The 27,192-nt window shown below is 47.7% G+C and overlaps 1 protein-coding gene across 7 annotated transcripts in view; it reads left to right on the plus strand.

The window, feature by feature from the left end:
• Positions 1–505: 505 nt before the first annotated feature.
• The window catches only part of MYH10 (myosin heavy chain 10), a 144,219-nt gene continuing 117,532 nt past the window's right edge, over positions 506–27,192 (plus strand). For 4 of the 7 annotated variants that reach the window (XM_014596011.3, XM_019485706.2, XM_019485708.2 and 1 more), the window contains exons 1-2: positions 506–594; positions 4,147–4,522. In XM_014596011.3, coding sequence (XP_014451497.1) covers positions 4,178–4,522 — 345 coding nt within the window. In that variant the 5' untranslated portion in view covers positions 506–594; positions 4,147–4,177. Of the gene's footprint in view, positions 595–740; positions 842–2,080; positions 2,234–4,146; positions 4,523–27,192 lie in introns of those variants that run through there. The other 3 variants (XM_019485704.2, XM_059732205.1, XM_019485705.2) reach the window with 3 other exon arrangements.

A 27,192-nucleotide genomic window follows, 5' to 3' on the forward strand; every position in this document is an offset into this window, starting at 1 on the left:
CCACTGGTGCTAGCCCTATACAAGCCCTTGATCCTCATTACTGATCTCCCCAGGGATGGGTATCTTTCCTGCGCAGCTCCCTCCGGGCCTGGGAGAAGCGACGGGCAGAAGCCGGGCGCCAGCCCCCTCATCGCCCCAGCACTGCCCACGTGCACCCGCCGTCTCGCCTCGCCCCGCCCCGCCCCTCTGCCAGCACTAAGGCGGGGTCTACTGTCGCTAACCGCCACCCGTGACGGGCGTCCACCGCCCACCATTGAGAGAGGAGGTTTAAATTGATCGGCGGATAGAGACACCCAATGGGAGCTGTGGGGCGGGGCAAAGGAGGGGGCGGTGCTAGAATGGTAGCTTGGCGAGGTTGCTATGGCCTGGCTGGAGATGGGCTCTGAGGGGAACCAATGAGCGTTGGTGCGGGGCTGGATGGACGTGGCTCCTGGCCAATGGAGAGGTTGGTGCGGCCCGTGTAGGCGGGAGCAGTGGGGGCGGCGGGAGGAGGGGGGGTGTCCGAGTGGCGCTAAAAGACCCCCGAGGAGGGGGCGGAGCGCGGAGTGCGCTGAGGACTGGGCGGGAGGCGCTGGTTCTGGGGGTGCCGCGCAGGTGAGGGGCCGTCGGGGGGTGGCATGTGGCGGGGTCCCGGCGGCCGCATTGTGCGCGGGGGCGATGGCCGGGGCGGCGCGCCCCCTCCCCCGCCGCCGGGTGGGTGCGGGGCGCGGGGAGGCGGGGGTGTCTCGGCAGACAAAGACCCCGCCGCTTCCTGGAGCCGCCTTCTCTCCCGCCTGCGAGCTGCTGCTGCCGGGTAGAGCGGCGCGCTCCCTGCCCACCTCCTCGGGATCGATCATGCGAGGTGGCCATTTTCCCCATCTCCCCCCGCAGCCCGGGCGCGGGGTCCCCGGGGCGGGCGCTGTGCAGAGCCGGTGCGCGGGGCTGGAGGGGTCCGGCCGCGCCAGGATCGTGTCCCTCTTGTCGGGGGGCGTGGGCGAGAGGCGGCCCGTCCGCCGGCGTTTGGGCAGGCAAACGCCACGGGCAGCGGGGTGGGAGGGGGCGGTTTGTCTGCCCTGGGAAAGCCGCGGTGCAAGTCGCAGAGCTGGGTCTTTTGTCCTTCGTCTGGGGAGTGGGATTTGTAGGCCCCTCGCTTCCCTCCCCAAGTCGTTGTGTTATTACTGAGCCTGAATCGGGGAAGGAGCCGGAGCTGGAAAATGGCTGGCTGGCACTCGGATGCTTTGGGAGAACGATAACGGGTTGAAGGGTGATCGTGTTTCTGCGGAGAAGGAAGAATAGAGTCTCTGGATATTCCTGCCCTTGAAAACGCGGCCACTGCATTGAGCGCTGCCACTCCCCATCTCTGCGCTGCTCGCCCTCCTCTAGTGCAGTTCATTGTTAGTGAAATATGTGGGTCTGTTGTAGTGTTTTTCTGAGGGCTGGATTTCTACATGTGAAAATGTAACGTGTATTTTTTTTTTTTTTTTTTTAATTTCACTCTCTAGTGAAAAGCCCTCAGTAAAGCAAACCATCGTTGATTTTCGTTTTTTGTAGAGGTGTCCCTGTTTTGGCAAACTGAGCTTACCCCGAGTCGCCCAGTAACCTTTGAGTTGATGCCAGAAATGGAAATGTAATCCCCCATGCTCCCCCCCCCCCATTTGTGGTCCCTTAATATTAAAATGCATATCAATTTGATACTAGTTAACCTGCTCCTTAAGAATATACTGATATTATGATGTCCACCCTATAATTCTGCTAATGAATAATAACCTTTATCTGGATTAATTTTGATTATAAACTTAATTTGTTTCTGAGGTCTGGTTTTCTTTAAACATAAGCTTGGAGGGAAATGGGACTAAATGATATTACAAGTGATAAATTTTATAGGAAGCAACTTGCCAGGCAGACTTAATTTTTCTTGGTGGTGAGTGCCTTACAGAGGAGGGAAACTAGGATGTTGCAGATCTCCTTCTGCTACTGAGTGAAGTCATGATCTAGAATATAAGATGAGTAGCTTTTTGGAATCTGGTGGAAGGTGCTCATATTTTAAACTTGTCTTGACCTAAGTGATGAGTACAGTGTGGATAACAACTTTTTTTTCTAGCTGAGATAAAGAATCTGCTAGAACTCCTGCATCTGTGGCACTTCCTGCAGCTCATTTTTCTTCTCTACTAACAAAAGTCTATTGATGCAAAACTGATGAACTTCCACACCATTTGGAAGAAGCATCACCAGATCAAGAGTTAACTGGAATATAGTAAGTGAAGCTGTTTGCTTCACAGCTCTGTGGTTGACTGAATGACCTCATACTTGTTTTACACTAGCCTCCTTTAACATGGTATCAAGTGGACATGCTGTAGATATGGACACAGCTGTATGTATGCTCACTTGAGAGTAGATGTATGCAATAATTGAATCTCCCAATGTACTGTAATATCAAAGGTAGCGAAGGTCCAGTTCATACCCAACCACTTGTTAGCTTAGCTGATCCTTTGATATTCTAATGCCCTAAATGTTTGGAATAGTTTCAAATTTACTATAAAAATAATTCTGATTAATAAAGCAAGAGACTTAGTGACCTGAATACATGGTGTGTAGTAAGAACTTCAGTTTCTTTTTTTTCCTTTCTTTGCTTTTCCCTATTCTAAAAAATAATAATCTGGCTTGATCTTCTTGGTCTTAGGCACTTAAAGCTAAAATTATATAGTTGGAGAAGTTTTAATATAATGGCAGTTGCATGAAGACACTGTCTTTTTCTGAGTCTAGTTCTGTCTTCTAGTCCAATGGTTCTCAACGTTTTTGGACATGAGGCACCCCTCTGAAAATGTCAGCCCTTGCTTTTCACTCCATCTTTTGACTACAGAAAAATAACAGAGTAATTCTTCTGTTGCAAAGAACTCTTACTGCAGCAGGTCAGAATGTTTTAACACTGAATTCCTATTTGAGAACTCTGGGTTGATCTTGTTGATGATGTTGGCACACCTAACAGTACTAATGTTGTGTGGCACGCAGTAGGACCCTTAAAAGGATCAGTTCACCCCACGGTGCTTTGGCACACTGCCTGAGAATCACAGTTTTAGTCTAAGGGACAAGATTGATACAAGTTCAACAGTGCTTATCAAGCAACTTCTTTCTCAGCTCCCCTCTAGTACTTGTAACTAAGAAATTGTTTTCAGTTTTACTACATGTTTATACCTAAAATACCTTGAATTATATAGTTTTGAGAGTTTGGAAAAACTTCAGAACAATAGAAGCTAATACTTATTATAGTTGAAATAGCAGAAACATGAGGATATAAGTAAGCAGAGTGTGGTTAAAACTGGCCACAACTCAAAGTATAAGTACCTCTGAAGGAAAATACTCTAAATTTTCCTAAAGCTAGACTAAAAACATTATCTTACTGTACTGCTTTGTGGTTTTTATCTGGTTATTTAATCAGAATTAGTTTGGGGGCAGTATTTTGTATTTGTTTTTTTTACTAGGTATAACTTCACCTTGTGGTAGGTCTCGGGCTCTGTTTCCTTCTAACTTAACAGTAACTTAAATATTTAGGTTACGTAATGTAAAGTTACTCTTGTTCTATGGTTGTGGCATGTTGAGGTCCCTGCTTACAGTACATGGACTCGGTGCTATAGCAAGTGGAGGGCGAGCGGGATGACCACCCTAGGTGCTGAAGCAAAAGGGTGCCAACAGGTGATGCCGAGTCGGGGGGAGGTGTGTGATGGAGCCATGAGCACCTTGTTGGGGTGGGGAGCACGGGGAATGGGGGAAGGTGGCTTCTGCCACTGCGTGTACTCCTGGGCAAGTGGAGGCGGGTGGGAACGTGTGCCCCCTGGATTTGTGCACATGGTGAGGGTAGGCTGCTGCTATGGGCTTTGTCCTGGGTGCCAGACTTCCTAGCTATGGTTCTCGCTCTCATTTTAACAAAGACCATTCCATGTGTTAATACTTAATAGTACTGCTATATACAGACTAAAATAATACTGTGTTCCTTATTTGGCAACATTAAACTCAGTAACTTCAGGATTCCTTTATAAATGTACTGTAACTTAGACATCCAAAAAAAGTAATAGAAAATAGTTAACTAATATTTTCTAAGTGGTTTACTTATGAAATAACATTTGCTGACGTTTTACTTATGACTGATGTATCTCTTCTCTGTCCAACAAGGTGACTGCTAGTGGACACCTCCACTTCTGTAATGGCGCAGAGATCCGGACAGGAAGACCCAGAGAGGTACCTCTTTGTGGACAGGGCTGTAATCTACAACCCTGCCACCCAGGCTGACTGGACTGCTAAAAAGTTGGTGTGGATACCTTCAGAGCGCCATGGTTTTGAGGCAGCCAGCATCAAGGAGGAGAGAGGTGATGAAGTGCTGGTTGAACTTGCAGAGAATGGAAAGAAAGCATTGGTCAATAAGGATGATATTCAGAAGATGAATCCCCCCAAATTCTCTAAAGTGGAAGACATGGCAGAATTAACTTGTTTAAATGAAGCCTCTGTATTGCATAATTTGAAGGATCGATATTATTCTGGACTCATCTATGTAAGTATTTGTCATTAAGTTCTTTTAGAAATCTTTGTAGTGTTAATTTAGCCAAAATTCACCAAACTGCTTCATTTGGTTTTTTGGGGGTTTTTTTAATGTGGAAAGGAGGAAGTGGCCTGGCCTTCAGTTTGTGTTGGCCATAGACTCTTCCTGTGTTATACTGTTTATAGTCTTAAAGGCTACTGTAACACAACAAATACATTCTTCTGCTGAAATGCTATAACCAAGATGTGTTTTAAAGATATAATACTGATGACAAGTCTTGGGTGTGTTCCTAGTTAAGTATGTTTGAGGAAGTACTCTAAGTGACACAGTGAACAGTATCAAATAGCTAGCACAAGTTCTCTAGAAAGCTTTCAAAATCTAACATAAATGAATTGCCATTTATTAATACAATGCATGAACGACTGTTGTTTTGTTTTAGTCTGACTAACTGCATGTTGAAGATGGTAATGAGACGTTGTGGTATCTTTAAATAATGTAGGGGTAGGAATGTTAAATGTTTCTTTTGGAATCCAATATAAACTTACTAGGTCAGGAAAGAATGTATTCACTACTTAAAATAAACTGATAAGATACAGTTCTCTCTTTCAATGGGTTGGAAATAGAAAGTGAAACATCTAGTTTATCACTATCTTCCTTTTGGAGTTAAGTCACAAGGGGCAATTGCCTCCCCTTTGAAATAAAGCAATGGGGTCAGTGTTACAAGAAGGTCTGTAGGACTATGGTAAGACTGGCATCTGTTCTCTTTGGCAAATTTTAATTGTCATTTGCCATCTCAGAGTGTCTACAAGCTACATCTAGACTCCTTGTCCAAAAAGAAATGGTAACACCTGTTTGTTTGGCTCATTTTGGTAGACACTAGTTCCAAACAAACTCAAACTTCTTCAATTCTTGAGTCCCTTTACTGGAGGGCTAACCTGTTTTGGTTTTGAAATATTTCACATTGTTTTTTATAACTAAACAAACTGGATGCTGAGCAAGGAATTTATATATGCACCATGGGCTAGTGCTTACAGTGAAGACCTTAAATGTCAAAGTAGACAGTGTGAGGACTTGAACAACAAATATAGATATGAATGCTCCTCTGGATAAAACTGAGAACCTGTCACTTTCTATTTAAATAAATGGTACTGTGTTTTGAAACATTGTGTGATTGTGTGGTGAATTTAAAAATAACACTTCCATACGGGAGTTCATGTATTTACATATGATTTCATTTAACTTGTATGTAGCTGATATACCTATGCCTCATCTAATTCCAAAAAAGGTACTTGTTTGTTTCCATTCTTTAATCTGACCATTGATGCTGTCTCTAAAAGTGGTCTGTGCTATCACAATTTCTTGAGTCACATCATTGCTACTGCAACAGCATCTTACTAAAATAAGTTTTCCTTCAGCGTGGAAAGAAGAGAGCTTGAGATCAAGATGATTCCACAGTTTCATGAGTTAAACTAAAGATCTGAGTGAAGAGGGTTGTGTTAATGGATGCTACCCTTACCAAGAATAGTATTAATTCTTTAGCCAGAGTAAATTGAGTTGTGGTCACAAGTTTAGTTAGTCAAAGCTATGAGCAGTTAGCAAAGTATTAAAATTAAATAGTAAAGACAAATGAGAGCAGCAACAGCTGTTTTTATGGTTAGGAAGAAGTAGCTTCTTTGAAGGCAAAAAGAATATTTTTCTAATGGTCAATTTTTTTCTTATAGTCTCTTTTTTTTTAATGAACTGATTGTATACAGTTGTATGAAATGCAGTGTTTGAACTTTGAAAAAAAATACAAAAGTGGCTATAATCGCTCTACTAGGAAGGAGGAGGTAACTATCTGTGGGAGTGGATGCATCTTGGTTCCTTGGTTTGCTTCGCCTGCCCTCCCCCACCCCAGCAGAAGGTCTGGCCCTCGTCCATAAATCATAGTTCAAGACAAAAGCGGAAAAACTGCTGGGGCACTGGGAGGTATCAAAGCTGAGCTCAGTGGTTAAATCTTGGAAAGATGGTCACTGATAACTGAGGGTCATTCCCCACACCACCCCCTCCCTTTTATTTTATTTTTATTTTTATTTTATTTTATTTGGACCATCCTTTAGAACAGAGGTTCTCAACCTCTTTCTTCCTCAGCTGCACCTCCACCCCAGCATGCTCCAAAAACACGCCATGGCCCACCTGTGCCACAACAACAGTTTTCCTGCATATCCAGAAGATTAAAAGCCATATTAAATTGATAGTTATACAGTTAAACACACACACAGTGCATAATATAAAAAGAATAGGTGCAAAAAATAGCATTTGACATGGGGAAAGATGCATGTGTATCCAGTGCAGAGGTGTGAGCCCAGGTGTGTGCACTGAGCAGATAGGTGCATGTGTGCTTAGATCATTGGTTCCCAAACTTGAGGCACAGCCCAAATCAGAGTCATAGGGGGCCCTCAATAGGGTCACGAAGGGCCCACACGCACACTCGCGTATGGCCCAGGAGCGGTGGGCAGGATGGAGCTACTGCACACACAGGGTAATGGCAGCTCCCCTGCTGTTGCCACACCACTCCCTGCAGCGCCGGGTCACGAGGTCCTGTTGGTGGCTAATTTTTCTGCTGCGACCCTAAAGGTTGGGAACCACTAGCTTACATGTGTGTGCTGGGGGCAGGCAGATGTACGTGTACTCAGTGCAGAAGCGCAGGCATCCAGGTGCATGCACTCGGGAGGTGAGCATGCATTTGTGCCCAGTGCAGAGATATGTGCACCAGGGAGGTAGGTGTGCATGTACCTGACCCAGAGGAGTGCACTGGGGAGCTGGGTGTTCATGTCACCTGCAGAGGTGTGTGTGCCCAGACCCATGAATTGGGGGCAGGCAGGTGTGGAGGTAACCAGTGCAGAGGTGCATGCACTCGGAAGGTGGCTGGGTATGTGTGTATCCAGGGCAGAAGTGCAGGAGCCCAGGTGCATGCATGTGTACCATGGGGTGGGTGTGCTGGTGGGGATCCCCTCTGTCTGCCCAGGTGTGCTTATTGCCGCCTGCTGATAGGTGCCTTTGGTGTAGGTGCCACTGCTATAGTAGGCAATGACAGGGATCTTGTGGCAGAGCAGGGCACACTTGTACTGGTGCAGCTGGCAGTGGGAGATGCAGTTTATTTTGGCAGACCCCCTGAAACCTGCTTGCGGACCCCCAGTTGTGAATTGCTGTTCTAGAAGATAGTTTTGATACTTCTTCTTTATCGATCTGTTCAGTCCTTCTCCTTCCCTTCCCCTCCCCCCACAATTTTTGCTTGGGCTACAGATGGTTCTGCAGTATTCCATATTTAATTTCAAATAGTTTAGTGGTCTTCCTTGAGCGTTGATACCACCTCTGCAGCTTTGTCTGATGCTTAGTTAGGTGCAGTTGGGTGTAGCTGAAACTAATATATAACCTCAAAGTCCCTTTTTGAAGGTGTAGATGGAGCTAACCATTGTATCACTAACAAAAAAACAAAACCAAACCATCAGTCCAAGATGTTAACTTGCGTTTACATGATTCCATAGTAATACAAGGGTAGTATAACAGCAAGAATTTAGACCCTGCTTTTATCTAGATTCAAAATTAGGGCGGTTTAGCTCATTTGTATTGTTACAGCAGGATGCAGCATAAAAGATACAGCATAACTACTATGTGCTCCAGGACAACAGCAGTTCCACCTCCCTTTTCTAAAATGCCTCAAAATGTATGTTTGTCCACATCCTGAGATGGAGCATCAACTTTGTCCCTCCTCAAGAGTAGCATTGTTGCGGTCTATAATGCAGATGGAGAGAAGCTCTAGTAATAACTAGACTAAGATTTGGGTCATCTTCTATCCTTCCATCACTGTCACACACAGCAATGAGAACGTTCCTCCTGGCCTCTGAATAAATCTTGGGTGCTTCCTTGATTAAAAGGATAACTAATTTTTCAGCTTCTTGCCTGCCAAGTACAGGACTAGAACTTGGCTTCCTATCATAGAAAGTGGTGGGTTTTTCTTTTTCTGTTGTGTAACGTTCACTGCCTTTCCCTCCCTCCCTGTCCCACCCTGCCCTGCTTTCCTTTACCTGTTTATAGTACCTGCTGCTTTCCTGGTCCAGCAGTGGTTTTGTTTCATTTTTGTTTTGTTTGAGGTTTTTGTTGTTGGGTTTTTTTGGCATTTTCCCAGTGGATGTCTTGCTCTGGCTGCTTTGGTCGTCTTTGCTGTAGTATCTTAAACTTTTTGAGGGTTCCAAATTATTGAACATTTAAAAGGAACCATCAGGTTTTTCAGATTTGGAGCAAATGTTACTTTTAGGCCCCCTCATCACTTTACATTTAAGGTGCGACTAAGCAGGTAACTGCATCTTGAGTTGTGACCCAGCTCATGTTCAGCCAATTTTAATGGCATGATAAAACAAGGCTAGGGGCAGCATTCTCTATGCTTTGAGCCCTGCAGCCCGCACTGGATGCAGGGCTGGCAGTTGGGAATGCTGCCCCTGCAGCAAGTCCTGCCAAACCCCATCAGCCACCGTGTTCACAGCCGCAGGAGCCAGTGCAGAGAGGGAGCCTGAAATTATGATCCACGCTTTCCCTTCACTGGCATTAAGGTGCAGTGGGATCTAATTTGCAATCCCACAACTGCACATCCTGCCATGGCAGGAGGCGTGGTTATGTAGATTGCACATTGGATCTCATTGCGCTTTTACCTGCATGTGTAGAGGGGCCCTTATGCCTGTACCTGCTTTGCTTCATGTCATGGCGCTCGGGACCTCTGCTTAAGCTTTATATGGGACAGCATTTTAGTAACCACTGCACAGAAGCTGAGGATGATGCTTATTTGGTGTGCCTTCAATCTCAAGACTATTGGGGTATGTAGCCAAACTTTAGGATCTGGCTTTCAAGCTCAAACTAAGGTGGATGTTGCTTGGAGCTCTTAAATTGATCAGATCCTCTGCACATCTCTTCAGGGCGTTTTCCTGATTGCTCCATAATTATCAGGGGCCAACAAAGATTGTATCTTCATGTCAAAGTTGCTGTGTTTGTGTTTGAAAGCTCCAAACTCAAGATTTCCTGTAAATGTTGTGACTACTGATTTGATGCAGTCTATAGAAAAACAGGCTTTTGATATATGAAGAGAAACCTTTAAAACTTATTAAGAACACATTTTAGCGGGTCTGTAAAATGAGATCTGATTTGTGCATGGAGATGCCATATTGTTTAGTTTGGGGTCCAGATATGCTAGAGAGGAAAAAATTCCTCAAAACAACTGGTCACCTCTTAGTAAGAAGAGGGCATAACAGTGGCAAGTAGTTAAAAGATCTGACTTTCTAGGCTGTTTTCTTTCTCTTTTCACCAGAAGGTTCAGTGTTGTTAATAGAAGAAAATATTGTGAATTTGAGCCCTTGCATGTGCTAGATGGCTAATAGAGAGCTCCTCATCTTCCAAAGAAGTTACTGGAATAGAAGCAAGTTGTATTTAATCATATGGGAGGTTTTTTATCCAAGGTAGAAATTGGTGTTTGCAAACTGGAGTGGAATCCCCTGTGTAGTATGTATTGGAGTGGGTGAAGAAATGAGTGGTTTAAAAAATGAGCATTGAAACTGTTGTTATATTTTCACATTTGATGTTATGGCAGTCAATATTTAGAACTTAACTTTGATTTATTAAAAATAGTTTTGAATACAATTTTTACTTGAATCTAGCCCGTACATGTGTACTGAAACTTTTAAAGGAAAAAAACCCAATTGGACTGAGGGAAGTTGTTGGCTAAGCACCTGGAACTGATAGCAGTAGCTACTTTTGCAAGTGTAGAGATTTGTTTTCTTCATTTCAATGACTAGTTCCTTTCATAGCTAAGAAAATCAGTGCATTAATTAAAGAAAAAGGAAAGTTGGTTTTCTTCTTCAATATGTGAATAAAAATGAGGACTAAAGGATAAGATCATAGAAAGTTAGGGTTGGAAGGGACCTCTGGAGGTCATCTAGTCCAAACCCCTACTCGAAAGCAGGACCATCCCCAACAATATCATCCCAGCCAAGGCTTCGTCTAGCTGGGTCTTAAAAAACCCCCAAGGATGGAAAGTCCACAACCTCTCTGTGTAACCTGTTCCAGTGTGTTACCACCCTCCTAGTAAGATTTTTTTTTCCCCCCCTCCCTCCCCCAATACCTAACCTAAACTTTTCTTGCTACAACATGAGACCATTGTTCCTTGTTCTGTCATCTGCCACCACTGACAATAGTCTAGCTCCATCCTCTCTGAAATCCCCATTCAGTTATTTGAAGGCTGCTATTAAATCCCCCCTCAGTTTTCTCTTCTGCAGATTAAATAAGCCCAGTTCGCTCAGACTCTCCTTCATAAATCATGCGCCTCAGCCCCTGAACCATTTTCATTGCCCTGTGCTTGACTCTTTCCAATTCATCCACATCCTTTCTTTTAGTGGGAGGCCCAGAACTGGACACAGTACTCCAGATATGGCCCCACCAGTGTCAAAAAGAGGGAAATAATCACTTCCCTTGATCTGCTGGCAGTGCTCAGACTAATGCAGCCCAGTATGCTGTTAACCTTTTTGGCAACAGGGGCACGCTGACTTATTGTCTGCTGTAACCCCCAGGTCCTTGGCTGGGCAGGAGTTCTGCAGAAAGTCAGTCCCCAGCCTGTACTGGTGCATGGGATTGTTCTGTCCTAAGTGCAGGACTCTGCACTTGTTGTTTGTTGAACCTTATGAGATTTCTTTTGGTCCAATCCTCCAAGTTGTTGAGGTCTCTCTGAATCCTAGTCCTACCCTCCACTTATCTACTACTCCCCCCAGCTTGATGTCATCCATAAACTTTCTCCATCCTCCAAGTTGTTGATGGAAATATTGAACACAACTGGTCCAAGGACCAACCCCTGGGACATTCTAGTTGATGCTAGCTGCCAGCTAGGCAGAGAGCCATTGATTACTCCCTTTTGAACCTGACAGTTTCGTCAGTTTTCCATCTACCTTATGGTTCATTCATCCAACCTGTACTTCCTTAGCTTGCTTGCAAGAATGTTGTGGGAGACCATATCAAAGACCTTGCTAAAGTCAAGGTAGAGCATGTCTGTTGCTCTCCCTGCATCTATAGAGCCAGTCTCCTTATTGTAGAAGGCAGTCAGGTTGGTCAGGCATTGACTTGCCCTTGGTGAATCCATGCTGACTGTTCCTAATCACCTTCTTCTCCAAGTGCTTAGAAATGGATTCCTTGAGGACCTGCTCCATAACTTTTCCAGGTACTAAGGTGAGGCTGACCGGTCTGTAGTTCCTTGGATCCTACCTTCTTCCCTTTCCTAAAGATGGGTGTTATTTGCCCTTTTCCAGTCGTACAGGACCTCCCGTGACTGCCATGAGTTTTCAAAGATAATGGTCAGCAGGTCTGTAATCGCATCCGTCAACTCCCTCAATACCTTCAAGTGCATCACTTCCAGCCTCACGAACTTGTAAGCATCCAGCTTTTCTAAATTGTCCCTAACCTGTTCTTTCACCACTATCAGCTGCTCACCTCCTCCCCAGACTGTTGCTAGGTGCAGTAGTCTGGGAGCTGACTTTGTCTGTGAGACTGAGATAAAAAAGGCATTGAGTACTTCAGCCTTTTCTGCATCATCTGTCATTAGATTGCCTCCCCCAGTTCAATAAGGGGCCCATGCTTTCCCTGATCTTTCTGTTGTTGCTGACATACTTGTAGAAACCCTTCTTGTTGCCCTTCATGTCCCTTGCTAGCTTCAACTCCATTTGCACTTGAACAATTGAACAATACTCTTATTCCTCCTTAGCCATTTGTCCAAACTTCCACTTCTTGTAAGTTTCCTTTTTGTGTTTTAGCTTACTGAAGAGTTCCTTGCAAAACCAAGCTTGCCTTCTGCCATGCTTGCTAATCTTCCTGTGCATCAGGATGGTTCATTCCTGCACCCTCAGTAAAGTTTCAAGTACAACCAGCTCTCCTGGACTCCTTTACCCCCTCAGACTGGCTTCCCAGGGGATCGTTCCCATCAGTTCCCTGAGTGAGTCCAAGTCTGGTTTTCTGAAATCTAGGGTCCTTACTCTGCTGTTCTTTTTTCTGTCTCTCTCTCTCTCTCTCGTGGTCGCTGCTGCCTAAGTTGCCATGTACTTCTACATTCCCCACCCTGTTGTGAGCATCGGTTCAAGAAGAGATGGTCTCAACACTTGCATGATGAAGTTGTCCCCAGCACTCTCCAAAAACTTGCTGGTTTGCGTTTGCACTGCTATATTCCTCTCCCAGCAGATGTCAGGGTGATTTGGAGTCCCCCATGAGAACCAGGGCTTGTGACTTGGGAAACTTCTTTTATCTGTTTTGAAGAAAGCCTCATAGAACACGTGTTGTGGTATGTGTGTTCATATAGAACACATGTTCAATATGAACACATGTATGTGTTCACACACATCTATGTATGTGTGTTCATATAGAACACACATACCACAACATCACCCTTGTTGCTCTCCCCTCTCACCCTATCCCAGAGCCTTTCAACAGGCCCATCTCCAGTTTCATACTGGAGCTCTAAACAATCATATAACTCTTTTTTTTTTTTATGTAAACAGTTTATACCCATCCATGACAGTCCTCCAGTCATGCAAGCTATCCCTACAAGTCTGTTATTCCAATCCTTTCATAGTTCTGTGACTGCAGGGACTTTCAGTTCTTGCTTGTTTTCCAGGCTGCATGCATTCATGTACAAACACCTGAGGTAACTAGTTAATTGCCTTACTTTCTCAGGAAAAACAAGAAGGCCTCCCCTGTTGCCCCTTCCTACTTGTGCTTCCTCCAGGTCACCAGTTTCCCCATTTACCTCAGGGCTTTGGTCTCCATCCCCTGGTGAATCTAGTTTAAAGCCCTTCTCACCAGGTTAGCAAACCTGTGTGCAAAGATGTTCTTCATTCTTCGTCAGATTGATCCTCTATCTTCCTAGCTGTCCTTGGAACAACACCCCGTGGTCAAAGAAACCAAATCCCTTCCGGCAACCATCATCTGTTGATCTGCAGGATGCATCCACTACTGCCCCGGGAAAATACCACCTGAGCCCTGTAATCACTTTTGATCTGCTCAGGGTCACCCATGGCAGTATCTTTGGTGCCCACATGGATGAGCAGCATAGGTAGTATTGTGCATTTTCAGTTTTTATTACCAAAAAAACCCCAACAGGTTACGGAAATTTGGGGGGGGGTTATCTTCGAAACGTTGGGTTGAAATCTGGATAAAAAGAAGGAGAGAGAAAATCGGTTTAAATTGGGGAAAATAATACGTTCTCATGGTGGTGAGAGAGGGAGTAAGGCTGAAACTAGAAAAGGGGCAGGGGGGGGTGCAACACAGCTTGGTGGCTGCTCCTGGAGCTGCAGCGGGGGGGGAACTGTCAGTGGGCATGGGATGGAGGGGCCTGGCTCTTGCTGCTACACGCATCCTGGGAGGGCTGCAGGCTGGGGGGCTGTGCTGGGCTCTTCCCAGGGATCTGTGTCCGGGACCAGAGTAGGCTGCCATGTGCTCCGAACACCACTTGAAGCCTGGTGTTGGCCCCAGACTGCAGTGGCAACCTGCTCTCATCCTGCACACAGATCCAAGGGCACGCACACCCCAGAAAGAGCCTGGCCCAGCCCACAGCCCTCCCAGGGTGCAAATAGCAAGAGTCACACCCTGCACGCACTTACAGTTCCTTCTGCAGCTGGTGTTGGCTGCTTCCAGAGCCGCTGTAGCAGGGGCTGGGGTGAGTGGGAGCAAGCAGAGCCCCAGAGGGCATGGGGCATGGTGCAGCTTGTCCGCATTCACCCCATCCCATGCTGCGGCAGCCCTGGGAGCGGCTGTGCCATGCCCTGGGCGCTGCGAGCCCCACTGGGGGGGACAGGCAGGAGAGCCCAATCCCACTCCCCTGCAGCAGGTTCTGCATCTGGCCCCTCTGCCTGGGGGTGCAGGGCTCCTGGCTCTGATTCCAGGTGGGCTGGGAGGTGCTGGGGTAGTGCCCTTCTCCCCCCAATGTCTGTGTCCAGCTGTGCACCACTCCCCCCACACCAGGGCATCCCGGCAGCAGGGCGGAGGGGGGTGACTGCAGCCAGAGAAGAAAGCGGTGGGGTGCGGTGCCATGTGCCACTGAAATTCCAGTTAGTAAAATCCCAGATAACAAGGATTTGACTACCCAGAAAAACTGAGTGAATTGAAAAATGAGTATAAATCAGTAAAAAAAAAAAAAACAACAAAAAAACAAATCGATTAAAATCAGGGAATTTATCAGTGAAAATTGGTAAAAACTGAAAATGCGGAACACTAAGCATGGGGTAGTAGTCAGAGGGCCTGATAAGTCTCGGTAATCCTTCCATGACTTCTTGGATCCAGGCAAGCAGCAGACTTCCCAAGACAACAGGTCGGGCTGGCAGATGGATGTCTCTGTTCCCTGTAGAAGGGAGTCTCCAAATACCACCACATGTTGCTTCCTCTTGGTAGCAGTAGTCTCAGTCCTTCCAACCTTCGCTATGCATTGCCTGGCCTGGCCTCTTCCACCAACAAAACATGCTTCTCTTGTTCTGTTGCTAGGGATCCATATTTGTTCTCTAGGCAAACCACTGCAGGTGGAGATGAAGACTTCTGCTTGCTGCCAGAAGTCACAAGCTTCCAGCTTTCACCTTCCTGGGAGTCTACATCCTCTTCCTTCTCTAGTGCTGCCTCTGGCAGCCCCTCCTCTATAGCAGGTTTTTCAACCTTTTTTAAAACACAGTACCCCTTCTGGATGCGGAGCTTTGCGGTGGGGGTAGGAGGGCAGTGCTGATAGACGGCCACCAAAAGCTGGCAGCGTGGCAAGCTTGCGCATACCTGCCATCACCATCTATACATTGTCACTGCCAGGCGCTGCTTACCAAGTCCAAGTATACCGCTTCTCTGTGCTGCCAGCTTTTGTGTCTGGCCAGATGTCAGCACCTCCTCCCCCTGTGGTGCATGGTGGTGGTGCTGAGTGTATAGATGTGGGCAGCCACTGTGTGTGAGCGTGCAGCAGCAGGGATGCTGCTGGCCAGCCAACCATGAAGCTGGTGGCACGGAGAAGCGGGGATACTTGAGCGCAGGAAAGTGGTACGCAGCACTGGGTGGCAGTGGTATGAAGTGATGAATGACAGCAGCCCTGCCTCCGTGCTGCTGCTTCCCAGGTACCCCTGCTTCTCCTCACCACCACCTTTGTGTCTGGCGGGCTGTCAGCAACGCCCCGCTCCCACCCAGCCAGCTGGGCACGAGCCCAGTGGCGCGGAGAAGTGGGGGTACTTGGGCACAGGGGAACTGCAATGCTGAGTGGTGGATGGTGGCTGCCACTTCCCAAGTACCGCAGCTTCTCTTTGTTGCTGCCACGTACCCCCCTGGGACCTTCCCAAGTACCCCCAGGGGTATGCATACCTCCGATTTGATGAGGTCCTCATGGCAGAGGATGCTTTGGAGCCTTGCCACATCTTCCTGTAGCTCTTGCCTGTTTCCTGAGGGACACCACCAGGAAGCACTGCTCACATCACAGGCACTCGCCCACCTGGCTGTTACTGGAAGGAACCTGCAAGCTGCAGTCTCCACAGCACCAAATCAGGACCTGGGTGGAAGCCTTGAATGTGAGCAGTCCTGCCTGGACAGGCCTCACTGGTGCAAGCAGAGGCAATGGCACTGGTTCTGGCATCTTCCTTGCTCAGTTAAGTGGGATAATGGGTGACCTGGAGGCAGCACAAGCAGGAGGGGACCTTCTAATTCTTCCTGAGAAAGTAGGGCATTTGGCTAGTTACCTCCTGGTCTGGTGATCTGTAACACACACCTACCATTACATACCCCTGTTGCTCTTCCCTCGGCAGATAATTTGGAAATCTTATGTTCTATGGGCAGTTTATGGAGTGATGAATCAGTGCATCAATCTAAGGTACTGCAATGAAAAATCTGTATAGCAGCCAGTTGGTTGAGGAGCCATCTTGCTTGGTCAAGTATTTTCATAAGCTCTTTGAACATTATTTCTATAAGTGAACTGTTAGATAAAATATAGGAAACTTTTCTCAACTTCCATAAGACCTGAGCTCATAAGACAACTGTATCAAGTTTAGAGGAAAGGCTGCACAAAAGAGAAATAAATTGTGGCTAAAAATGGATCCGAAGCAGGGGCAGAAAGTGTCATTGACCTTTGAGTATAATTGCAAGAGAAGAGTGAATGTCAAAATCAATACTTTTTTTTTTTTTTTTTAAATAACTTGGAACAGGAGGTATGTCTTGTATAGCAGTATGCTGACCTATAGGTGCCTTTCCTTCAGTCACAAAGTCCCAAGTCTGAAAGGTAATGTTATAGCAAGATGATAATAGGATGTTTCTGTGCAGTGGGCCAGAAACTAGATTTTAATTGCATTGTACTATAACTAATAGAATGGAAGCCTTGGGTGCTACCACAATCTAATTATAGATTGTAATGAGGTGAATCTGAAATGTTTTGCTCCTAACAGAAGAACTGTGGATAAATGTTTAAGCCTTTCAATCAAGATGCTTTGGTTGCTCAAGCCTGTTTAGTATGTTATAGACAACAAAATTAACTGTTTGCTTAGCACGCTCTATACAATGGCATTTAAAGAACCATCTGGCTTGCATGTGTCATGTTGCAGTGAGAGAGCAACTTGGATGACAGCACAATAATACTAGATTTCTGCTCTTTTGTGTTTATAGTGTACCAGCCTTACTTGGGGGGGGAGGGTGTGGCTATGGGAACTCCAGTGTAGCCCGCCCCTGGTATAAACCTCGGCAGTTATTTCAGGCGGAGGGCCGTTTACCCAGTTTTGGCAGGCTGTCGAGGGCCGCATGGGTAGCCCCGCCATTTAACAAGTGCCCCACCCTCGTCAGCATCTTGGGACCAATGTCCCAGGGCCAGCACTAGTGGGGCCCAAAGCAGGACACAGGCTGGCAGGGGTCAGTGGAGCTGGGCTGGGTGCACCAGCAGGGAAAGGGAGGAGCTGGCCCAGCTCCATAGAGCCCCTGCCGGCTGGGACCCCACGCTCCTGCCACCCTGCTCTGGACCCCACCGGCCCTGGCCCTGGGACACCGGTACGGGCCCCGTGCTCCTGCTGGCTCATGCACCTGCTTACTCCCACTGCCCCCCAGCCCTGTGGTACAGGCGGGGGGCAGCGCACAGCCCCGACCCCCTGCTTGCTGGCAGGGAAGAAGCTGGTGCTGAGCACAGGGAAAAGCGGCCCCTCACCCACCCCTGTGGCCAGCACTTCCTGCTGTAGGCGCTCGTAGCCCACGCAGGGCTGTCTGGAGCAGGCACAGGCAGCCCCACGAGGGCTGCAAAGGCTACAGCAGGGACCGCCAGCCACAGGGCAGGGAAGGGCCTCTATCCTCCACGGCAGGAAGGGGCAGGGAAGGAGCCTGGGGAAAAGCAGCCCCGTGGCCAGCGCTCCCTGCTGCAGCTGCTTGTAGCCCACAGTTCTGAGCAGGCACAGGCAGCCCCGCACAGGGCTACTTTTCGCCCCCTGCGCTCAGCTTTTCCCCAGGCTCCTTCCCTGCCCAGGGTCCTCCCCTGCCCTGAACCAAGAGCAGATACATATTCATTTTCTAAACTTTTTAGGGGCCCCATGGGCTGGATAGAATGGCCTCATGGGCCGGATCCAGCCCGCGGGCCGTATTTTGCCCACCCCTGGCTTATACCAAAGCCAGAAGTGGGGTTTGTTTGGTTTTTCTTTTTTCAAGTCTGCAATTTAGACCCACCAAAGTTGAAATTTTATACTGTATAGCTTTTATATAGCTGAAGACCGCAGACGGCTGAAGATAAGATGAGGTTTCTTTAAACTTGTTCACGTTCTTTTTCTTAACCCTATGCCCCCAAGAGGCAATGCACTGTCAGAATATAAACTCCCATGCTATGGGGTAATGGTATAATGAACTCTGAATATATTTCGTTACAGATTATTTAGATAGTACCTCTTTATTGGCAAGATTGCTATGTAAAATATAACACGGTTGCCAGTTAGCTCTGTGCCAAAAACCTTAGTGCTCCATCATTGGATAGTATAACAAAATCCAAATTACTAAATGATATACTGCTGGCTAAAGACTTGTAAGCATCTGGAAGCATTCAAGCTCCACAATTAAGTGTCTTGAAGTAGACTTTTGTAAAACAAGCCTTTATCATAGCACTGCTTTGGTGTTTGTCTCTGGAACTTTGCCAGGAGAGAGTACATTCTAGCATTCCTGATCTCTCTCGACTGATACTGCTTATATCCTGTTCTTCAGCAAAACAAAACTTTGCACAGTCCAAATTGTACAACAATCCAGTGCCTGTTTTGAAATTAAATTTTTAATCTTGGGTTGAACCAAAATCTTTGTTTGGCTTTACATATAGGCATTTGTCATTTTATCAGACTCTGTTAAACTTGCTTTGGAGCTGTAGCCACTAAGACTTAAGATTGCACAGTGGTTTTCATTCTGACTCCTTGGGTAAAGAAGTAGTTAGGTGTGTTCGTCTGAAGTCGGGCAGAAGGCTGAGCACACTTGCACCTTGAAGACTAACTTGTTCAGCAAGGCATAAGCTTTTTGCTATTGATGAGCATCTGATGGCATAGGGTAGGGGTGGGCAAAATATGGCCTGTGGGCCAGATGTGGCCCGCGAGGCCATTCTGTCTGGCCTGCGGGGCCTCCCCCCCCCCCCCCCCCCCCCCCCCCAAAAAAAAAAAAAAAAGTTAGACAATTTAAAAATGTATCTGTACTAGGTTCTTGTTAAAGATGACAGGAACCAAGGGCAGTAGGACCCAGGGGAAGCCCTGAAGGGCTCCTTCAACAGCAGAGCCTGCGGGGCCCTGCCCCTGCCAGCTGGAAGCCCCAGAAAGGGCTTCTGGCCTGGGACCCTGTGGCTGTCCTGGCAGGAACCTCAGGTAAGTGGGGGAGGACAGGGGACAAGCTGGTGCGGAACATAGGGAAAAGCGCCCCCTCCCGTGCCCAGAACTTCCTGCTGCAGCTGCTTGCAGCCTGCATGGGCCTGTCCTGAGCAGGCACAGGCAGCCCCATGCAGGCTGCAAGCGGCTGCAGCACAGGGCGCTGGGCATGGGGCAGGCAAGGGCCCACTTTTCCCCCTGCAGTGCTTAGCACTAGCTTGTAACCTGGCCCCATGTGGCTCTGGGCTCGCCTGTGAGGGCTGTGCCACGATAGCAGCAGCTGCCCCCCCCCACTTGCTGTGCCGGGCAGCGTTTGGCACCGCTGCCTCTCTGCTGCCCAGCACATGTCGCTGCCGGCCCGGAGCTCAGCAAACGCTGCCCAGCGCAGCAAGCAGTGGGGGCTGCAGCTGCTGCTGCCATGGCGCAGCCCCAGCAGGCGAGCCCGGAGCTGGTGCAGAGCCTAGGCTAGCAGCAAGGGCGGTTTACAAGCTGCTGCTGAGCACGGGAAAAGCAGCCCCTCGCCCGCTCCGTGCCCAGCGCCCTGCGCTGCAGCCACTTGCAGCCTGCACGGAGCTGCCTGTGCCTGCTCAGGACAGCCCCGCGCGGGCTGTGAGCGGCTGCAGCAGGGAGCTCCGGTCACAGGACGAGTGAGGGGGCCACCTTTCCCCCGTGCTCAGCACTGGCTCCTTCCCTGCTGGTGAGCAGGGGGTTGGGGCTGCGCTCTGCCCCGTCCCCGTTTGTACTGTAGGGCTGGCAGGGGCTCTGTGGAGCTGGGCCAGGTCCCCACTCTCCCTGCTGGTGAGCCCCGCCTGGCTCCACAGACCCCTACCAGCCTGCGCCCTGCTCTGGGCCCCACCCAAGATGGTGACCATGGGGTGGGGCACCTGTCAAGGGGTGGGGCTACCCATGTGGCCCTCCACAGTTTGCCACAACTTGGTAAGCAGTCCTCCACCTGAAATAATTGCCTGCTAACTATGAAAGTGTATTATGCCTCTTCTAAAAAAGTTGGTCTCTAAAGCCACAAACAGGCAGCATATTTTGCTGTGATACCAGTTGTGCAGTTACTTGTCCCTGAATGGAGAAGTCGTGGGATTGGTCTGTCTACACATCAGCCCTCCAAGCCAGTTTTAAGAGTGACTGAATGCACCACCACAGTTCTGCCAGCAGGTGACCAGAAGGAATACTCAAGCCAGCATGTCTTGCATAGGTTCCCCTAACTCTGCCAGCACTGAGCAAAGCATCCATTGGTTGCTCAAATTGTGGGTGGGAGGCAATTTTTCTGGGAGGGATATCCGCGATTTCACTGCTCAGCTTGTGCCTCTGACCACCCGGCTATGTTTCAGCTGCATTTTTGTTGCAGCTACTGACCGTGACCCAGACCTTCCACCCTCATTGGTTGATTATCAATTTGTACGTGGCTGTCCCCTTGCAGACCTTGCTGGCCCAGCATTATGAACTCATGAGCAAGATGAAGCAGAAATGGCCAGGTAGATGTGGGAGGAGCTTCAAACTGTGAGACTGCATTTCTTGACTGAGGAGATGAGCCAGCAACCAGTGGAAATGGATCATCGTGGCCACCTGGGATGAGCAGTGGCACACAAACTTTAGCGTGTTCAGGGGCGCTTTTGCATAGATAGACAAGTTCCTTTCACCACACATACAACAGACTGGTGTCTTTTATCCATATAGTGATTGCCATATGCTTCTCCATGAAAAGTGGCAACCCCAGACAGCCTCCAGCCTCTGGCAAACCATTTTGGCATGGGCAAGTCAATGGCTAAAGAGGCAGCACAGAAGGTATGCCTGGTGATTTCAACACGTGATGGGCCTGCATATCGTATACCTTGCCAACCCACAGGAGGTCATAGACAAGAGTTGCCAGCTTGGGGTTCCCCAACTGCACTGGGGCCATCAGTGGTGATGTGCATGCCATCGCATTATAGCCATGAATTCATCAACTGGAAGGGTGACTCTTTGATCATGCTTCAGGCATTTTTGGGACCACCATGGCTGTTTCATGCATTTGAATGTGGCATGGCACACAACGTCAGGATATTTTAGGAGCTCCCTCATCCCTGAATGATGGAGCAGAGTTTTTCCCAATGCATCCCAGGCTGAAGCCTTTCACTGGATGCCCAGAAGGAACTATTTAATTACCAGCTTAGAAGCTGGAGGATGGCTGTGGAATGTGCTTTTGGCCATCTCGAGGCTTCCTGGGGGTGCCTAAGGACATGTGTAAGTGCCAGTGAGTTCAGCATGCCCCAGTCTGTGGTCTCTGTGTGCTACACAATATCTGAGGCCAGGGAAGCGCTTCTGCCTGAGCTCCTGCCAGTTGAGGCAGAGCAGCTCTCAGCTCCTACAGATGCTGTGCCTGCAAATTCTCAAACAGAGGCTAGTAGCCTGGTCTTGTGTAAATGACATATGCTGGCCGGTCACCCCCCCCTCAAACTCTGGGCTGAGGGTGGTGAATGGTAGGATGATACGATGTACCTATTTTAAAGGCTGGCAACTGAACTTATGCTCTTGTAGTAGTCTCCAGCATGGGTAGGGGGAGTTGGGAATACCCTGGGGCTGTGCTCACTGCATGAGAGGCTAGTGGCAACCTCTCAAACCCAGCACTGGCTGCTTCAGCTGTACCTCGGCCCCGCCTCGTGGCTGGCCCAAGCCCTGTGTGGCCCCAGTGCCACAGGTGGAAGGGGGAAGGGTGCATACACCCAGTGGGGACTGCCCCACTGATGGTGGATCCCCCCCTCCCTCCCCTGGGGTGAGCTGGGGAGGACCCAGCTCAGCAACACAGAGCCTTCTAGGTTTGCCCACAGTGGCACAAAGCATGGTGGCATGTGCAGGGAGCCTGTTCCTCTGCCCTTGCCCTGGCTCTGCCACTGCATGACCAGGAGTTTCACTGCTGTGGCAGGAAGGCCCAGCCCCTCTTGCTCCCTGTGGCAGTGGGATCTGGGCACAGGAGAGATCCCCAGCCCCAGTCCTGCCTGTGGGTATGAGGGGAAGCCATGGTTCTGCAGTTGGACAGCGCTCCCTAGTGACTCAGTTGCACCTGTCGCCCCCTGCCCATGGCTCCCCACCAGTGGCCTGGGGTCAACAGTGTTGGGAGCAGGGCAAAGACATCTGGGGCTGGGGCTGTTACCGTTTCTGCTGGAGGTCACTAAACTAAGTATGAGCTATCAGTTAACCTTTTAACCAATAAAATTGGAGGATGCTAAATATATCTTTAATATTTATATCCCTAGTATGTAGCCCTTACGCTTGCAGAAGTGAGGGTAATATAAAGAGTTGTACTTATCTCCTATAGTAAGGTACCTGGATTTTGTGGCACTCAGCTTCAGCAAAATGCAGGACCTACCTTCTGTAAACACTTCAATTCATCTGGGATGTGACATAATTGGTGCACCCTTACTAACTAAAGGTTTGGGGGGGGGGGGTTGGTTTTTGTTTTGTTTTGGGCTTTTTTGTCTATACTAAGGGCTGATTTATTAATTAGCCAGATCAGCAGATACCAATCAGATAGATGCAGCCCAGCAGCTTGGAGAGCAGTGTCCAGGCAGTAAGTTGGGGGTAGAGGGAATGAGTGGGGGGGTAGGGGCATAGCTCCCCATTGCTGTGCCCCCTCCCCTCCGACTTGTGCAGGTCAGGGGCAGGCCCCCCCACTGGGAAGAAGCTAGTACAGCCCCTGGTCCTGAGCCTGTAGCAGGCAGCCTACCCTCACCCTGCGCACAAATCTGGCAGTGGGGGGCACGTGCTCCCTATGCGTCTTTCAGGGTTGCATGCAGAGTTGGGGAGCAGCCCCCCCACCCCAGCTTGCCAGCACCTGCTCCTGTCCCTGTCCCAGCCCCACTCCTTCCCTTCTTCCCTCATCGTAGGGGGGCCTTGCTGCCCCCCCCCCCCCCTTGCCCCTTCTCCCGTCACAGACTTACCAGCTGGACGCTGCTCTCCAAACTACTGGGCTGCACTCTTGGCCACGTGCGTGCTGTGGCTGCGCACATGTATGCAGTATTCGTCGGTGATATTATTGGCTACAGTGGCCAGAAAAGCCGACTGCCAATTTAATGTCAACTCTCCTTTTATCAGTGCTGATCTGATATATCGGTGCACCTCTAATGGTTAGGGTTTGCCTGCTTATTTACTTCGCTGTTAATTTGCAGCATTTTCCCCCCCCCCCCCCCCAATCCCCAAAAAAGCCTATTTAAATCATTATTTGTCAACCTGTTTGGGGTAGGGGTTGGAGTTCAGTTTCTAGTGGGTTAATGGGCTTAGAGTTGTCTTTCATCAAAACTGATCAGTCTGAATTTGTATAACAAGCACATAAATTGCCTTCCGTTCAATCCTGAATGCTATCCTGTCCCCTGATGAGTTGCTGAAACCTCTTGCTTCTCTCTACCCTCTCTTTTCTTTTCCTGATGATTCTTCTAATGCAGTCATATATTTCAGTGCAACATTTTGTAGTATACTAAATTATGAATCGGTGGTAGAATCCACCTTCAGTTTTCTACCATCTCCTTCATAACCATTTGATTCAATAAAAGGTGTTTTAAAAAAAAAAAAAAAAAGTAGAAACTTGCCTATAGGCTGCAGATCTACTTTTTCTTCCAATAAGTGTCATTGAATCCAGGGGCTCTGCTAAGAGAACTTAAGCCATCATGGCTATGAAATACATGGAGTCTTTGGATTTAACTTATGAATTACTAGGAGAGACTGAAGGACCTAAACCTGTTCAGCCTCGGCAAGAGGAGACTGAGGGGGGACCTGGTGGCTGCCTACAAGCTCATCAAGGGGGATCAACAGCAACTAGGCAGAGCTCTTTTCTCCCCAGCACCACCTGGGGTGACGAGGAACAATGGTCATAAGCTGATGGAGAATAGATTTAGGTTGGAGATCAGAAGGCAATATTTTACAGTTAGGGTGGCCAAAATCTGGAACCAACTTCCCAGGGAAGTGGTCTTCACCCCTGAATATGCCTGCATATGCATATGCATGCCCTGGGCATATTCAAGAGGAGGTTGGACGATCCCCTGTCTGGGGTCTTCTGAACCCAGCATTCATTCCTGCCTGTGGCAGGGGGTCAGGCTAGATGATCTGTTCAGGTCCCTCCTGACCCTAGCTACTATGAAACTCCTATGAAACTATGAATTGTACTGCGGAACTATAATGCCAAGTGTATTCTATAGCTAAAGAAAGCTAACATGCATGAGTGGCTAACTTTATCAAAAAGTATATTAGAGACGAATGATGAAGGGCTACTGCATCCTGGAGTTTGCTAGGAACCCTGACACTTTAATCTTGATTTTAATGGAGTCTTAAAACTTTGCCAATTAGCAAATTTTTGTTAAGCATATGATTTTTCTAATATTAACAAGGAAATACCTATACAATCATAAAACTTGTGGGCCATGGTCAGGGCTGGGTAGCAAAGAGCAGCCTATGCTGGCAAAAGGTTACCAATCCCTTCTCTGATTCAGAAGCTCCTTAGTATATCAGTATAAAAAAGTGTTTTTGACTGATGCTTTCTTAGCCCAGCAAAAGTAACTTAAGGGTAGCACTGATATTTCAAGCAATGAATCCTGAAAGGTAATATCACAAACAAAGATACCTTCTCTTCTCTCTGAGAACTTATTAACTGAAGCTGATAACTACTTACTTGGAATTAGACACTCAGGCTTGGAAGGGAAATTTCCTGAAAGCAGTATAGATACCCATAAAATATTTTGAAGTTTAAGATTTACCTCTTTTTGGTGAGTTTAACCTTTGGCTTGCTATAACAGATCTTTAATTCATAATAACCTCTGTTAGTGAGCCAGGTGAAAAAGTGGACAGTTTTGCTCTCACACTTTCTATTTTCCTCTCTATGATATGATTGCTATTTCATTCCTGCACAGGGGGGTATTTCAGCTTGCATTTCTTTATTTTCTTTTTGTAGGACCAGTGTATCAAATATGCCCTAGTTGGCATAACCTGCTCATGACTTTCATGATGAATTCATTCTCTAAAACCCAGAATCAAACAAATAAACAAAAAAGCCCCGAAAAACCCTAAATCTTATCATGGCAGAGAGAACCTTCCAGATGTGAACAGTGTAAACATCTTGTATCATGCTTTCTGTAAACTCCAGGCATTTCAAACCCCTCTTTAGAGTATTGCCACTAGAACACAAAGTTGATGCTTCAGTGTCTACATTAGCTCCTGAATCCTTGAATCCTATTCCATGCTTTAGAGTAGAATGAGTATAGGTATGAGGCCTTCAGGAATGTGAGTATTTTGATAAGAAGGAAATGCAGAAGGAAGATCAGAGGAGGTACAGGCAGTCCCTCAGACTTAACAACACAATTGGTTCCTGAAAGCCGCATCTTAAAGTTGAAAAGTTGCAACTCGGAACCAATTTTCTCGTAAGAAACAATGTTATAAATGGGGGATTGGTTCCTGAACCAAAGCTCGTTTACCCTATTTTCACCAAAAATACCCCAAAATTTTGTGCTCTATCAATTTTATAGATGAGTAATTATAGCTACATTAATGTATTTATATTGTAAATAGCAATCATATTGATTTGGAAGGACTTCTTTGAGGTGATTTTGCTGGACGTTTTGAAAGGCTCTTGGTTGGACTTCTTGAAGGGTTCTTGGTTGGAGTCTTCTCAGGAGCCTTGGCTGCAGCTTTTTTCCTGGAGTCTTGTCTGCTTTCTTAAAGAAAGTGTCCAAAGAAGTTTGGACAAATGTTCTCCGGGGAGATGAGTGATGCAATGAACTTGTTCGCTGACGTGGCGTCACACCGGATCAAGTGTTGTAAAATCAAAACTGACATCATAAAGTTGAAACAGTGTCAATTTATAAACATTGCAAGTGCAAAACGTTGTAAGTCGGACTGCCTGTATACAAGTATGTGGGAAGAGGAAGAAGAAACATCTGTGTGGGAGGAAGAGAGAACATGTAACGGTTGGGGAAGAGTAGGCTGCTTCTCCTGAGCAACGCTAAATGTAGTAAGTGATTCAGTTCCTACAGTTTCTTTTCATGCTCCCTTCAAAATTTCCCCAACATTAGCTGGGGAGTCTTAGTTAAAAATTATTTTTGGATCTTTACCTACAAAACAACTCATGGAATATAGCTTGCTTTGCCAAGAGAGTTTGACCACTTTGCTCCTACAGTGACTAGCAATTGACTTTCCTGTCTATGACAAAGGCCAACTATTGAGACCTTGATACAGATCTGTTCATTTTTAAGTCTTTTCAAAAGTGTGGCAATTTGGAAATGTCCTGAAGAAAGAGGGTGCAGCTGTGGTCACCAACCAGTCAATCAGGGAGCCCCTGGCAATATCTCAGTCTGTGGGGGGGGTAGCCCCCCCAGACTAAGATCTACTGTCAGAGGCTCCGTGATTGGGAGCAGCAGAACGCGCGTGGGGAGCGGCCAGGACACAGTCTAGGAGCAGCGGGGTGCGTGTGGCTCGGCTCAGCCATGTCCTCTGTTTCTGGGGCTGGACTGGGTGAGTGGGATGATCCCCCTCCATGCCCCCTACTGCCAGGTGAGTGGGGCCCTGGCCAGGCCAGGGGAGGTTTGGAGCCTCCCGCTGCTACATGCACCCTGGAGGAGGCCTGTAGGGTACGTGCTGAGACCCCACCCACCCCTGCCCTGCTCCCTCCCTTACTGCAGGGGGCCTCGATCTACCCTTCCCTACAGACCTGCTGGGTGGTAGGGGAGGCAGCAGATCCTGGATTGCCCTTTACTTCAAAAAGTGATCTTCACCTTAAGGTTGGAGTCCACTGGCATACAGAATACGCTTTTTTTTCCTCCCCTCCTACACTGGTAG

The sequence above is a fragment of the Alligator mississippiensis genome, chromosome 8 (assembly GCF_030867095.1).
Source record: "Alligator mississippiensis isolate rAllMis1 chromosome 8, rAllMis1, whole genome shotgun sequence".
NCBI lineage: Eukaryota > Metazoa > Chordata > Crocodylia > Alligatoridae > Alligator > Alligator mississippiensis.